This window comes from Brugia malayi, assembly GCF_000002995.4.
Source record: "Brugia malayi strain FR3 genome assembly, contig: Bm_v4_Chr2_contig_001, whole genome shotgun sequence".
NCBI classification, from domain to species: Eukaryota; Metazoa; Nematoda; class Chromadorea; order Rhabditida; family Onchocercidae; genus Brugia; species Brugia malayi.
The window spans coordinates 1,044,938-1,060,157 of NW_025062476.1; the positions used below are offsets into that span (position 1 = coordinate 1,044,938).

The 15,220-nt window shown below is 27.0% G+C and overlaps 3 protein-coding genes across 3 annotated transcripts; 2 read left to right on the top strand and 1 right to left on the bottom strand.

Moving 5' to 3' along the window:
- Positions 1–222: 222 nt before the first annotated feature.
- Bm4665 (D4Ertd196e protein, putative) lies at positions 223–2,212 on the bottom strand (the record flags this gene model as incomplete). Its single annotated transcript, XM_001894593.1, has 5 exons — positions 223–310; positions 849–979; positions 1,227–1,352; positions 1,620–1,704; positions 2,106–2,212. 5 exons carry the CDS (start codon positions 2,210–2,212, stop codon positions 223–225), a joined length of 537 nt encoding a protein of 178 aa, XP_001894628.1.
- A 588-nt stretch (positions 2,213–2,800) lies between these two features.
- Positions 2,801–7,198, top strand: Bma-smg-9 (Uncharacterized protein; the record flags this gene model as incomplete). Its single annotated transcript, XM_043078026.1, has 12 exons — positions 2,801–2,869; positions 3,568–3,700; positions 3,969–4,039; positions 4,183–4,285; positions 4,408–4,541; positions 4,736–4,854; positions 5,218–5,329; positions 5,519–5,644; positions 5,787–5,964; positions 6,215–6,439; positions 6,772–6,916; positions 7,105–7,198. The coding sequence occupies 12 exons, from the start codon at positions 2,801–2,803 to the stop codon at positions 7,196–7,198; spliced, it is 1,509 nt and encodes a 502-aa protein (XP_042933960.1).
- A 3,839-nt stretch (positions 7,199–11,037) lies between these two features.
- Bm8823 (Solute carrier family 35 member E1, putative) lies at positions 11,038–14,479 on the top strand (the record flags this gene model as incomplete). Its single annotated transcript, XM_043078027.1, has 4 exons — positions 11,038–11,148; positions 11,397–11,610; positions 13,633–13,841; positions 14,288–14,479. 4 exons carry the CDS (start codon positions 11,038–11,040, stop codon positions 14,477–14,479), a joined length of 726 nt encoding a protein of 241 aa, XP_042933961.1.
- Positions 14,480–15,220: the final 741 nt, after the last annotated feature.

Here is a 15,220-nt window from a genome sequence, read left to right on the forward strand (position 1 = left end):
ATCTGAGCATAAAAAACACAAACAATAGTATCATAGAGTTCATAATAATGAATTGTTAGAAGATCGAGACAGATCAATTAGTTTATTCCGTTAGCCATATGAACTCCGTATTATGACTGCTATAAATAAAGGCATTTTTATACACTTTGTAGGGTAAATAAAAATAGCCATATCGAGAAAATGTTTTCGGATATCTATGAAATCACTGGCTCCATTATAACATTATTCACCTTTTGTAACAATACTAATAATAAGTATAAACAAAATAATCATTGTGAACGGAAGCCACTGTTTGATGAAACCACCAATCCTGAAAAGCAAAAAATTTTTATAACAGGAATTTCAAAAATTCCAAAACTTAAGATAATTAGCCGTGCAAATTTCATTTGATTGTAATTGCTCAGGTATTTTAAAACTTTAAAGCTCCAATTTACATTTTAATGCGCTTTTATTGTACTGGAAAGCTTTTCAAAGCAATTAATAAAGTATCAGCAAAAAAAACTACACATCCCAGATATCAGGAAATTTTTACTTCCTATACGCTTGCAATAAAAAGTGAGCTTCAGCCATCTTAATCATATTAAATCATTAGTAAATGAGTAACAGGACAGAAAACCTCAGCCAAATGTCAAAATCGCGCCCCCAATATTAAATGATTCAAATACTTTTATTAACAAATCAAGCAGAATGGCTTTATGGCTAATAGAACAGATCTCTTCTAGAAGTTCAATAGATAGTCTTATTCGGAACATAACTAATCATATTTGTGATATGCTGATCTTGCAGGTGTAAGTGTGATATGCTGATCTTACAGGTGTAAGATTTTTTTTTTTTTGATAGAAACTTACCCAACATATCGACCTTTGAACATCAACATATTGACCAATCGGAAGCAATTATAATCTCGTTTGTGACCAAATTTCATCTTATTCAATGCCAACGCAACATGGCAGTAACAATTATCGAAGAATAAAGTATGCTGCAAAAGACAAAAAGAAAAATCTCACATTAATAGTCACGAAAAAAAAAAAAAGTTCAATGTAAACAATACACATATTCAAAGTTATGATAAACAATCTCATTGTTCTAGTGAAGAAATATCACAAGGATGGAAGGTCAAAAGGACTTCAAATTAAATTTCTTCAGGTCTTTTGCAACTTCAGATCATATGATATAAGAACTTATGAGCAGTGAAACTGAGAAAAAAAATGCACAAAAAAACATACTACATGCCCTTTATATTCTTCCGACGCATCTAACACAGCACGATCCCAGGCTTCCACTCCACCATCAATCGTATTTGGATCTATTTGATGATACCATGTAGGCCAACCAAACGCCATATTATCTTCCTGTAAAATATCACATTATTTTTTAAAGAACGAGTTTATATAATTTGCCTTAAAACACTATGAGTAATCTAAGGAATCTTTTAAAATTTTCGTAGTTATTAAATCTTAAAACTAAGATTTGAACTTATTTTAAAGTAGGATAAAACTGAAAATAAAAATTATAGAATATTTGGCTTATTTCGTTGTAGTTATTGCAAAAAAGCACATCGAGAGAAGTTAACAGAAGGATAATTAACTGTTACGACATAAACATGGAAAGATACTTACAGAAACACAATAACTTCCAGCAAAATCACGGATAATACCTCGGCTTGTTGCTATGCCCATATGACCAACAAATGGGAACAACCATCTGCAATAGAAATGCTATATTTCTTTATGCGATGGATAATCCAATAGTTTTAAAGCTTACTATTAACAAGACGGAAAATCAATAAGGAAGATAGAATGAAGATTAAGTAAGATAACCACCACCTTTTTTTATAGGAATTCGTGTCTATACAAAACAAGAAATGTAACAGAAAAACAGAAATGTAATAGAAAAAGTGTAAAACTATATGACAAGGTTTACGTAAATCATTATAATGATGCAACTACACCCAATTACATAAATAAAACTCACGTTACTATCGATATTGGTGTCCATATAACATAACATGGAAATGAAATGAAAAAAGTGTAAAACAATGTGACAAGGCTTACGTAAGTCATTGTAAAGATGCAACTACGTCTAATTACGTAGATAAAACTCACGTAAGTACCGGTATTGGTGTCCATACAACACAACACGGAAATCGATGTCGCATTGGCTCAATTTCCATCATATCGCTTCTCAGTTCGTTTGATTCATCGAATTGCATGTCAAATAACACAACTTAGCGCAATCAAAATCAAACTGCAATGCTTGACAATTCATCGCCTTTCAATCCAAATTATTGAAACAAAATATTACAACTTGCCCGGGACATGTTTTCTTGCACTAATTAGAATTGACGGCCCGGCCATTTTAACTCTTTTTACTTAAAAACGATGTTAAGGAATAATTAGCGATAATGAGAGATGGTTTTAGGGGGAGTGCTGAAATAGCGTTTTCAATTGAGAGATTACAAAGATTGCTAGGAATGACTAAATAGCATTTTACCAGTGATTGAGAAAAACTGCAAAGAATAATGTAGTAGTAGTGAATGAGTGATAAAAAGAAAATGGTTATTCCTTTGTGAGAGATTGGAAAGTGTTAAGGTTTAATCTATTTAAAAAGATAATACTATGACAGATTGTTTGAATAATTCAATGAAATAGAATGTTTTTCTTTTTAATTTAAATATAATTCTTAAATTTAATGTTCGGATAAAGTTAGGAATTTGAGTTAGATGTTTTTTTATTTTAATGAAAAGAATTAATAATTACAATTTTAGGAGAAATTATATGTGAAAAAATTGTTATTATTGATGGGTGATCATTCACGCTCAGATTTACGTTCTACCCGTGAATACTTCAATTCTCCACGTATTGCTAGAGTAAAAATTGATATTTCACTCTTTTTTTTTTTTTTTGAATGTAACTGGTAATTTTAATATACATTTAAACTCTCAATTCACAGTAACTTAACATTCTGTTCCTGTAATTTATTCAAAAATTGTTCGATTTGTTTAATCATTTTTTTCAGATTATAATTAATTAGAATTATTTGGTTGGTTGTTTTTGTTTTGTTGATGCGGTTAGCAAATCTGATAAGCAGTCGAATAATTTAGTGTTTTAGTTTTTAATAAATTAAACATAAATGAGTTAGCTCATTCAAATGGTTCTTTATTTAGCTTATATTATTTTGTTCAGCTTAAGATTGAGGACTTGAATAATTAGTTAGTTATTCCAACTAATTTTTAATCTTTTCTGTTTAATATCATTACAAAACAAGAAAGGGCTAGTTATTAAGAGAGAAAAAAAAAACCTTAGCAGTGAAACTGAATTAGTCAATAACTTATTAATTTAACTGATTTAATATTTAGCATAAAATGAAATCATTTCACTTTTGCATAGTTAATTAGACTTATACAGACCACTTGCCAAGATTATCTAACACTCAAATTTAATTCGCAAATTTAATTCGTGCGGCTTTGATTTTAGTAAGAACTTTAGTAAAAAGGGACTGTGCATAAGTGCTGAACTTGACTACTGCAGTTTTATTCATTTTATTTGATTTTAATCACTTTTTCAGCAAGAAAATGAAGTGAAACGAGGGCGTCGTATCCAACACTACATAGGTAGTACGGGTACTCGAGAAGATAAATCAAGAAATGCAACGGTAACGATTATGCCTCGTCCAACTGCTATTTTATCTAAACGTAAAGGTCTTTTTTAAAAAATTTTTTTACGATTAGTAGTGCTTGCAGAAGTCTTAGAAGTCGTTGATCTTAGTGAAACTTCTCTCAGTTCTTTATATGTTCTTTTGTTGGATGGTTGAGACAGATTTTTGTTTCCAAAGGAATAAATCATAAATTGGTAGTTTTTCGAGATCAGAATCTAATTTATTCTTTTGAAGTTTATGATATCTCAAGTTTTATGTTTATTTTCCAATAAAAAGAATTTTTCGTTCCAAATTAACATTTACGATTTCAGAAGAACCGACCACATTTGAAAATGCAGAAAGCAGTCAGAAGATATTGTCTCAGGCTGTTCCTTCATCCCAAGTAATCATTTGACAGTAGCTATGGTTACATTTACTCTTATCTCTGCTTTTTGCTATAGTAATTGTGTGCTATAGGCAAAAGTGGATAATGAAGTATACACATATTTTTTTTTTTTTAAATTACCTTTAAATTTTCTATTGCAGGAAGTGATACCATCGGGAATAACTCGTCCAAATTCTACTTCAAGATTGGTGAGAGGATCAACAAAAGCAGTGAGGAGCCCTTCACTCCGAATGGATAAAACACGTTAGCTTTTCAAAATCGTTGTCATGATTTTTAAGGAATATTTTCGCCAGAATGTGGTTATCAAGTTTTTGTTTCTTAATTTTTAAAAATTGAACTTCTGGAAATTGATTAATAGTTTTCAGAAACTTCTCGTAGTGCAGTAGCAGCAGCAGCAGCAGCAGCAGCAACATCAACTGTCATGGAGCAATCGCTCGGGATGATGAAGGCAGCTGTCCGTTTACTTTCCGACACGATGGATTTTACGGATGTTGTTGCGGTTTGTTGATTATTATCATTGCTAAAGGAAAGGATGAGGAATATAAGGTAGATTGTTCTCACAAATCACAAATCCAGGAATGAAAAAAAAATTTCTCAATCTTTGCAGATTTTCAAAATTGCATATTTAATCTGTTCCTTACTTGTTACTTGTCAACTAAAAATACAAATTTTACTTGTCAACTACAAATACAGGATTACTTGTCAACTACAAATACAAATTTTACTGTCATTGGTATTATTGGTCCACAAGGTTCGGGTAAATCAACACTTCTTAGCATGATAGCCGGTAATGATCACATGGATATGTACAGGTCCGTAATTTTCATTATTCGGAAAAAAAAAATTTCCTGGATATTTTAAAGCTTCTTCAGGTAGATATAAAATCATTTTCAACCCAAATGGTGAGTGCAAATAAATCTAAGTCACTTGTCCTATGGATCATTTTATATGGTTAATACTTGGTTATCCATTATTTTCAAGCGACACATTAAATAAATGAAGAGTGTATAGTGCTTTCAAATGTCATATTCTATGTATTAACAAAACTCTTGATATTTTGAAAATTTTCTCTGATTTTCTTTTTTTACTAAGTTTTTTTCCACCAAAAATCGCCAAAAAATTATATGCCACTCTTATATGCTATTTCAATAATTTCACATACTTCGCTACTTTAGGCATTATGCTTTTCGTCCAGCATCTCGTGAAGCAGTTGAATGTTGTCGTTATCAATCTCAAAAAATTAGCGTTTATGTAACCAAATCAAGGATGGTTTTATTAGATTGTCAGGTAAATTTCTTCATGTTTCTAATAGATTCTTCTGATAGAACTAGTAGTTTGTTCATTTTAGATTTTAGATAACTAATAATATCGTTTTGTATACATGTCTACTTTCAGCAAGAGATATTAAAAATATTTTGAATAAAGAAACTGCGCTGAATAATTAACTGAGTAGTGTTACTACTTCATCTGTTGTAGGCTATCGGTTCTGCTTCGATTCTTAATCACCTGTTAGCTACATCATCATTAGATGGAAATCGATCGGGAGGTGTAAAAGCAGTGGATCTTTGTCGAGGATTTACAGCGCTATCAGGAGAAATTGAAGTATAACCAAATAATTTGCATGTGACATTTACAAATCTTATCCAGCTTTTTTGTATTAATAAGAAATTAAATTTCTTATCAAATTCAGTTTTTTTTTCTCATAGTTTTTGAATTTTAAATCTTTAATTGAAAATTTTTTCAGAGCTTGCATTTAACCGCATTTCTTTTGCAAGTATGTCATACCGTAATACTTTCTGTCGATTGGTTTGTTGATATCGATATAATTCGGCATGTACGGACAGCAGAAATGCTTCGCGTAACACCAACTCATTATTCACCAGAAACAATGAAGTATAAGCCAAATCGTAAAATTAATTTTGGTAATTTTATATTTTTTACTAATTGTAATTTATTTTTATTAATTAATAATTATAAGGTAATGAAGTTGTTTATATGTTTATTGGCAAAAGCGATAGTTTTTTACAAAGGCATTTCATGATGATGATGCAGTGACTACGTAAACCTCACAGATTACTGGAATGAAACGATTATTTGCATGTAATGTACATTCTTATTACAAAAATTCTAATCTTGAACATTGAATAATTGATAAAAATTGATATTTTCCAGTGTTGGCCCATCAGAGAGCCAAATCAGAAGACTTTCAACCTAGGAATGTGAAAAATCGGGCCAAGATTTTGGAATGTTTATTCAACGATTCACAATTAGATATCAAAGGTGGCATATCATTAGGCAATTTAGGATGTAAACCGTATGGTGAAATTGCATCGGATGTAAATTATATATTGCTATCAGAAATGAAACCACGACCAAAAACGGAAGCATCAGCACCTGGCAAGTTTATCTTTCATTTCTCATTTCATATTTATTCTAAAAATTTGTTAAAGGAAAATTGAAGGACAAAAAATTACTTTTTTTAAGTGATTTTTTTAAAAGTCTTCTGTTAATAATTGAAATACCATATTTGTGATTTGTAATTTAATTATGTTGACGTATGGAGATTTTAACTTTTCTTGTAATTAATAGGTTTGAAACTGTGTTTTTCATAAATAACAACTTTGTTAAAAATTTAAATTTCAAAACGTACATCTTATTTATTAACAGAATTTGCTTTTTTTCTTATGAAAATTGGTGTCTATTCTAGTGACAAATATTTTTTGTTTAAGTTTCACCATATATGACAATGGATCTTACTCCTTTACGAGCAGTTATTGATTATGAAGAAGTTGTACGTCCGTTACGAATTCGGCTATTGTCATTACCAAAAGAGCCATTTATTCTTGGAAATCAGCCTTTTACAGAAATTCAGTGGTAATGATTTCTTTGTTATCATCCATTTCTTTTTTTTTGGGAGAGTTTATTCGAAAATAATAAAAAATATTTAACAGATTTTTTCAAATTGAAGAACACAATGTTGATTTTTGATTATAGTTACAAATTAGCACTGATTTCGAATGATTCGAATGCTTAGATCTTTCCAAAGTATCATTTGTTTACAGGTATGAATTTGCTACACGAACCTGGCGAGCAACATATGGAAGTGTGGAGATTGCTAAATATGCATCAGCGATAACAAAAATTTTTGATGAATGATATGTCACTGGGAATACCAATAGTATTATTAAATATAAAATATTTGAAATAAGGTTTTTAGAGCTTTCAATTACTAGATATTTGTTGGTGTAAAAATTTCTTCTAAGATAATGCCTACAATATTAAACTAAATGTCTTTCTGATTTTTTTTTTGTTTTTTTGTTTTTTTTTTTATCATAGTTGTAGTTCAGATTCTGATTCATAAGTGGAGAATTAAGTCTATGTTTGTCCAAAAAAAGAACTTTTCGGATTTAAGTAAGTTTTTCACTTTTGGAGTTTTTGATTCTTTTCAACTGAACTTGAATTTTTTCAAAGGGGCAAAGAAATGTGCATGATTTTCTCTTTTTCGAGTTGTTCAAAGCAATTATTCCGTAATTTTGAATAAGATACAATACGATTAGGTTGTAGGTCCTTATTAAATTCATTATTATTGGTTCTTGATTTAAGTCATCGATCTTTATTATCCAAAAACTTTTTGATTATCTGGAATCTAATTTAGCACATATATTTTATGTTTTGTTATAATTCATCTTTAGAAATTACATATCCGGTAAAAAACATTAATAAATATCTTAATTGATCCTATATTCTTCCTCTTATAGTCTGATTTGTTCTTTAATGATTTTTTTGTGTTTCCAATTTTCCTAATACTTAAATACTACATTTTTAGCTAGGTAAAAATCCTAATTCTACTCCATTAATATTTATTTGAATGTTTGAATTAGAACAGAAAACTAGTGTTTAAAATTCTAAACGAAGCTCGAATATTTTCTCTTCAAGTGCTTAATTCTTCATTCACTCTCAATCAATTATATAAGATTGAAATTGTTAATCTCTTATATCTTTTTTTATATCTATATCTAAATTTATTTTTATGTTTCTTTTATATTTGCTCTTGATCTTAAGTTTACCCCCTTTCTCATCACACATTCAAAATTATGCGGGAAATATTAGACAGTATAACTTTCCAATTGTTTCTTGAGAACTTCTATCATTTTAAAGCAAAACTCTTTAAGGTCTTTTTTTTTAAGGCCATATCGGTCGTTATACTATGTACACTTTGAGCAAATGTCGGAATGTTTTTATGTTATATATTCGCATTATTACGAAAGAAATAGTTTGCACATTTTCGTTGGTTGTTTTAAATTTTTAGAATTAATAAAAATTAATTTCTGATCGCTAGATATGTCAGGCACCGGTTATCAGCAAATGTAGTACAACATATTTATGTTTTACAATGGTAATTCCATTTTGTTCATACGTTTTTTTTCGTAGTAAACAGTGAATTTTCATGGATAATTTAGAGAAATGATAGTTTACTTGATAGATTTCTTGTGGTAAGAAAAACAAGAAAAGAATATCAAGATTCTTTGTTAATTTGAGAATATATCGTTTTTACTGTGGGTAAAATTTTATCTCATTTCATTCATTCATTCACTATATATTGTATATTGTATGTAAAATGTAAAACATTAAATTTTATCACTTCAAATACATTGAGAAATTTTTCGTAAAATAATAATGAGGAGAAATAATTCATTTTAGGTTTAAGTTTTTCATTGCTTAGTTAAAGTTTAAATTTTTTTTTTTTTTTAATAAATCAAAGGTTAAACATTTTATAGCATTTTCATTGCTAATTTATGTATAATTTATTATCAAAAAGAAGAAGAAAATATATAATAACAAAACATGCCATTTTATAAGTCCTCGTACTTACAAAAATTTGTTAAATGATTCAAATGAAATGTCAAGTTTTCGTTTAAAAGTTCAAAGCCAATTTTTTGTGGAATGCTTTTTCATTTGTCTAAGCAATAAAAGGATACATTTTTCTGTACTAGAATTCAAATATTCAGGATATTCTGTCACATATGCTTTTTTTTTTCTTTTTCTTTTCTTTTTTTTTTTTTTTTTTTGTTTCTGTTTTTTAAAAGCTTTGGCACCAATAATTTTTGCAATTATATAAATAATCTATCATTATGTCGTCTATATTTTGCATATTTTGATAATATAGCACTAACATTGTGAATATAACCAATTTTATAATTTCAAATTTTGATATATTCCAGCATATGCTTCTTAACATTTAAGAAATTTTGTTATTTGTTTTTTTTTTTTGACTTTTTCCAACAATGAACTGCTAATATTGCTAAAAATTTTGACATTAAAGACATCTCAAATACGATTATATAATCGTATTGTTAGTTAAATTTAATAAATTGATAACTTGTCCTGACCTGGTTTTGTTGTTTATTTTTTTTTTTTTTTTTTTAATCAGTTGACATAAATTGATAAGAATAGAGTAATGATAACAGGAAATCAATGAATTTATTTAGCATAAAATTAGGTAAATGAAATTGTTTAATTAAATCAATTATAGGAAAAAATACTTTTCTTTTTTTTTTAAATAAAAATTTAATGATTTGTAACCGTAACTAAATAAGTGAACTGTTATTATTATTATTATTTTTTTTTTTTGATTTTTGCTTATTAAATACTATAGATGAGATATGCTTGTCTTCTTTTTACTATTTACAAAATAAGTTTAAACAGCTGCGAAAAAAAAAAAAAAAAAAAAGTGAACGAATATTATTAATAATTTAATTAAAGCAATTGAGGAAAATTTATTTATATTACACTTGTTTGATCAATAATTTTTTAACTCTAAAATAAATCGACAAAACTTGTTTTGTAATAAAGATTTTTTAATGCAAAAATGAAAAAAAAAAAAAAATAAATAAAAAAATACCACTAGAATTTGATTAATATATGATTCAAATCTTTTATTACTTTCTCATGCCTACTTTTTTTTTTTTGTTTTGACGATGAACTTCCATTTTCATCCTTTTTTTTTTTTTTTTTTCTCTTTATTTATTTATTTTTTTGATTGACATTTATAAAGAAATTGATATAATTTGATTCTTTTTTATCTTTTACTTTTTTTTTGCTCAATTTAAATTTCAAAATTGTAAAATGTGAAAAAATTTTAATTTATTCAAATATTAGCAGCAGTAATTTTTATCAAATATCTCTCAACATATTTCATTTATTCTTTTTATTAATCGAAATAATTTATTCGTCATATTATTCTCTATGAATATTATTGTAAATATATCTATAATTTATGTTAATTTTCATATTTTATTCTATTTCCTAATTGATTTCTTCATTTCTTCTTTTAATCTATCAATTTCTCAAAATGCCTGTTTCTACCAATCATTTTACTTTCACGTGCGGTTGTCTCGTAAAAAAAAAAAAAAAAAAAAAAAAAAAAAACTTTTGATATTCATTATCATATGACTAAACAAACATTCCTGTTCAAATATTTCTCGACAAACAATTCCTTTTCAATGCTTTCCGGAAATAGTCTATGCTATTATCATACCGGTTTTGTTATAATTCCCTCAAAAAGGTTGATGAAGTATGTTCGTATCATAGAATGCGGTTGTTTCACTTCGAAATTATTTGATTTTTTTTTTTATACATTCATTTATTTTAGAATTGTTTTACTACTTTAAAAAAAAAAAAAAATAATAATTTTGTCCTTAACAGTTACTTTTCCTTCTTCATTTATACTCTTTAAAAAAAAAAAAAAAAAAATACTGATAACATATTCTAAGTTGATATTCCGAGATAACATATTAATTAATGAGTTTTTTCTTTATGTATTTTTATTTATTTATTTGCTTGTTTAAATCACACTAAATTATTTCGTTTATACTTATCAATGATTATTTATAATGATAAATTTGCCTAACAAATTAAACAGACATAATTGATAACATTTTAATGGCTGATTTAGATACGATTCTCGAAAGCTTAATGTCATCAAAACAAGCAATATGAATAAATTTTCTACATTAAGTAATTTTACATTACAAGTTACTGTGATCTTTATTGCTTGGTATTTTGTTAGTTCAGCATCTAGTATTGTCAATAAAATTACATTACAGGTTATTCTTGTTTTTCTTTTTTTTAAAAAATAAATAAATAAATAAAAAAGAAATTACGACAATTTTAAATTAGTCTATTAAAATAAAATTTATTAAATTTAACAATCATAATTTTTTCTTTTGAGAATTTTTATAAAAAATATTCATTGATATTTAAATATTAGAAATTTTTTAAATGTTCATTTTAATTAATACTAAAAATATACTTTTATTATTATTATTATTAATTTGTAATTATTCATTTCCAGAATTATCCATATCCTATGACAGTTGCTTTGGTGTCACTTTGTTACGTTGAACTTTGTTCCGTTCCAGTACTTCGACTATGGCATATCAAACAACCTTCTATATCCAATTATTATCTTATATATTATATCATTCCAATATCATTTGGTAAAGTAATTGCTGTTGTTAGTGCATATATAAGCGTTTGGAAAGTTTCAGTTTCATACGTACAAACAGGTAAATAATTATTTTATTTATTAATTTTTTTTTTTTTTTTTAAATAATTAAATAGCATATTTTGAGATAATATTCATAACTTTCCTCTGTAAACAAAGATTTATAAATGAAATAATCTATCCATGTTTACTTTAAATACTATTCATTGATCATTAAAATAACTAATAAATTCTGTAAATAAATAAATTTTATTTGTACAAAATATAAATTAAAGGTTACATTGTATGATATTATTGAGATGTACTTATTAATACATTACCTTTTGTCCATAAGATTGATTCCATTTGTATTCTCAGAAATAGTGATAGTATTATGGATAGCTTATCTTTGTATCTCTTAATTAGAGGTTAAAGGTCATCACTGATATGTATGTCCTAGGCTAAAAGATTGTGTCTAAGGTATATTTATTGTGATAGAGAATGATGATTTCAGCGAAGAGTACAGTTTTTAGAGAACGATAATTTTCCATCTTGAAAAGTTAACCTGTAATATGGCTGATTCATGGCAGTATTAGTTACCTGGTCAGTGTAGTGGATAATTAGAATGAGTCAGTCAGGTGATATGATGGATGACTCATGACTCATGATTCAGATCTATACAAAACAATGATTGAACTGTATGATAGCTCTAATCTTAAGTGTTTATTCTTCCATATTTTTTTTAATGAAATTTCTCGAATGTTTTATATATCTTTACCAGTCTATTGTTAATTACTCTTTAATCTTAGTGCTTTTGAGAAATTGATTCTTACAAAATAAGGTAAACTGCTGAAAATAAGGTAAACTGTAATGTTAATATAAGGTAAACTGTATTTGAGTTTATGATGATATGAGAAGAATGATAAATTACCTATGATGTGGATTGATATAAACAATTTAGCAACTTATACTTTCATTTCGTTGAGTTCTTTCTGAAACTTTCTACATCGTTTATCAGTTATCTTATAATTGTTTTCTATTTTAATATAACTTTAAATTCTATCTAGCGTTTTTTCACTTCTTTAAATTTCAAAAAAGCTCTGCAGCTTCTACAAAACAAGAAATTATGCACTTCTGTATGAGGTGACAAAGGTGACAAAGAGTAGTTTTCTCGTACAATATGATGTAGAATTTTAATATTTGTCTTTAATTACCTGAGGTTGAATATAATATCGAATAGAAATATCATTTTCTTCATTTGAAATCTATCGTAACTCTTCGAGATATCATACTAAAGAATAATATGAATAGGTTGGTACGAGAATTCAACCTTGTTTTCACATCTTTGATTATTAAAAAGCTTTCCGAGAGTAGGTTGCTGAATGTACAAGACTTTTATTTCCTCTCTCTCTCGAGAAGCCAAAGTGGCTTACCTGTTTCTCTCGAGTTAATCTCGAGAAGCCAAAGTGCTGAACCATTTACATGCACGGTTTGGCTTACCTGTTTCGTTTCTCACCTATCACTATAGGATTTTTTAAAAGTAGATGTATTTTTCCAGGTATTTAGGCAAAACTGGTCTTATCCTTGAACTTAAGGTTTATCTACCATACCTAGCAGGTTTAAACGATGATAGCAAAATTCTTAGTTCATAGACATACAATTTTGCAAGACTAACGGACTCCATCTATCCGGATCCGGAATCGAAGTTGTCCCCTCCTAGGATGATTGCCCTACCTTGAGGCTAATGAACCTATCCTATCATTAGACATACTTTATCTGACTTTTCAGTTGAAACTCTTCTGGTCGGTGTCATCACTAGAGTACAGCTTACAACTTCAACAAAGAGATGTCCACAGAGAATGACTCTGAAATAAATTGCTTAATCAAATTAAAAAAAAAAAAACAAAAAAAAAAAACAATTCGACTAATTTTTAAAATTCAACACTAATTTAAATTACTATCTTTTTCATTTTCATAGTTGTTGTATTTAATTTCAGGTGAAATTCTTACTTTATACATCATATACATACATTTTTTTTTTTTTTCGACTACTATTTTTTACCGAATTATGCATTTGATATTTATGTTTATTATATATTTATAGTAAAAGCAACAATGCCATTATTTGCTGTCTTTTCTGCTCGAATTGTTTTGAAAGAGCGACAAAGCAAGCATGTTTATCTATCATTAATACCGATTATAATTGGTGTAGCTATTGCAACATTTACCGAATTATCATTTGATTTAAGTGGTTTACTAAGTGCTTTATTATCTACCGGTATTTATTCGGTGTTAAATGTTTTTGTCAAAAAGGTTAAATTTTTTTTTTCTTTTTTTTTTTGTCTTAAATTCATAAATTTAGCAATTATTTTTCTTTTTGCAAACTGTAGATGTCACTAGATGTCACAGTATAATATAATTTATGGGTTGTTAAGATTTTTTTTTTTTTTATAAGTAAATAAAACAGTAATAGAAATTACACAGCCAGTAAATGTTCATCAGTAGTGTATATTTTGTTGATGAAGGTTGGTTTGATTTGAGCAATCTGATAGATTTTTAATTAGTAAATAAATTAAGCTAAAGTATTGATTAAAAAATTAATTTCAATGATTTGTAACAAAGAGTTAATGTTTTTATATGTTGTAGCGAAAAGGTAATTTGAAATAAATAAGCGATTATTTTGATATAACAAATATGGAAATTCTATCATAATTTTATGTTAGGATAATTTTTATTTATTTATTTATTATTTATTTCAGGTATTGGAAGGTGCTGATATTCATCCATTATATTTGTTAGCATTAAATTCTCGTATTGCTGCAATCTTACTGTTTCCGGTTTGGTGTCTTCGTGATGGCTTATTATTATGGCGTGGTGTTGAGTTAACTGTATGTTTATTTCTTTTTTATTTTCATTTATCCAACCAATTTTTTTTTTTTTTTTTTTTGTGATTTTATTTGTCTTTCATGTAATTTTAATTAATAAGTTTTTTTTTTTAATAAGTAATTAACAAATTTTATTTGTTTTTCATGTAATTTTAATTATATAATTAATTTAATTAATAATAATTTTAATCATATTAAATTTTCTCGTAATATTTTATGGAATATATTTTTCTTCCATTTCAAATATTTTAAAATTTATGCATAAGCTATTAGCTTTTTTTTAAATAGAAGAATCAACCATCACCACATGAAGCGAATTTCGTCGTTTTTTTATTGCTTTCTGGTATACTTTCATTCCTGCAGAATTTATGTGCTTTCATATTAATTCATCGTTTATCTGCGCTTTCATACGCTGTAGCAAATGCAGCAAAACGTATTACTGTAATATCAGCGTCATTACTTACTTTACGTAATCCGGTAACTCCGGCCAATATTTTTGGCATGTTTTTATCCATATTTGGTGTTTTTCTCTATAATCGGGTAAACATTTAACTTTTATTTATCATTAATTTAAGTAAAATAATATAAGATGATTAAGAAAAAAAAATAATAATTAATTTGCATAAAATGTTTTCAAATCTATTAAACAAATTTCATACTTATGAGTAAAGTTTTTTCCATTTTAATTCGATACTCATATTTGTAAAAATTTTTGAAATTATTCAAGATAAATAAAGTTGATATCAATTATTAATTTTAGGCTAAACAACGCGAAAAAGAATATCGTGTTTTACCGAAATCGCAAAC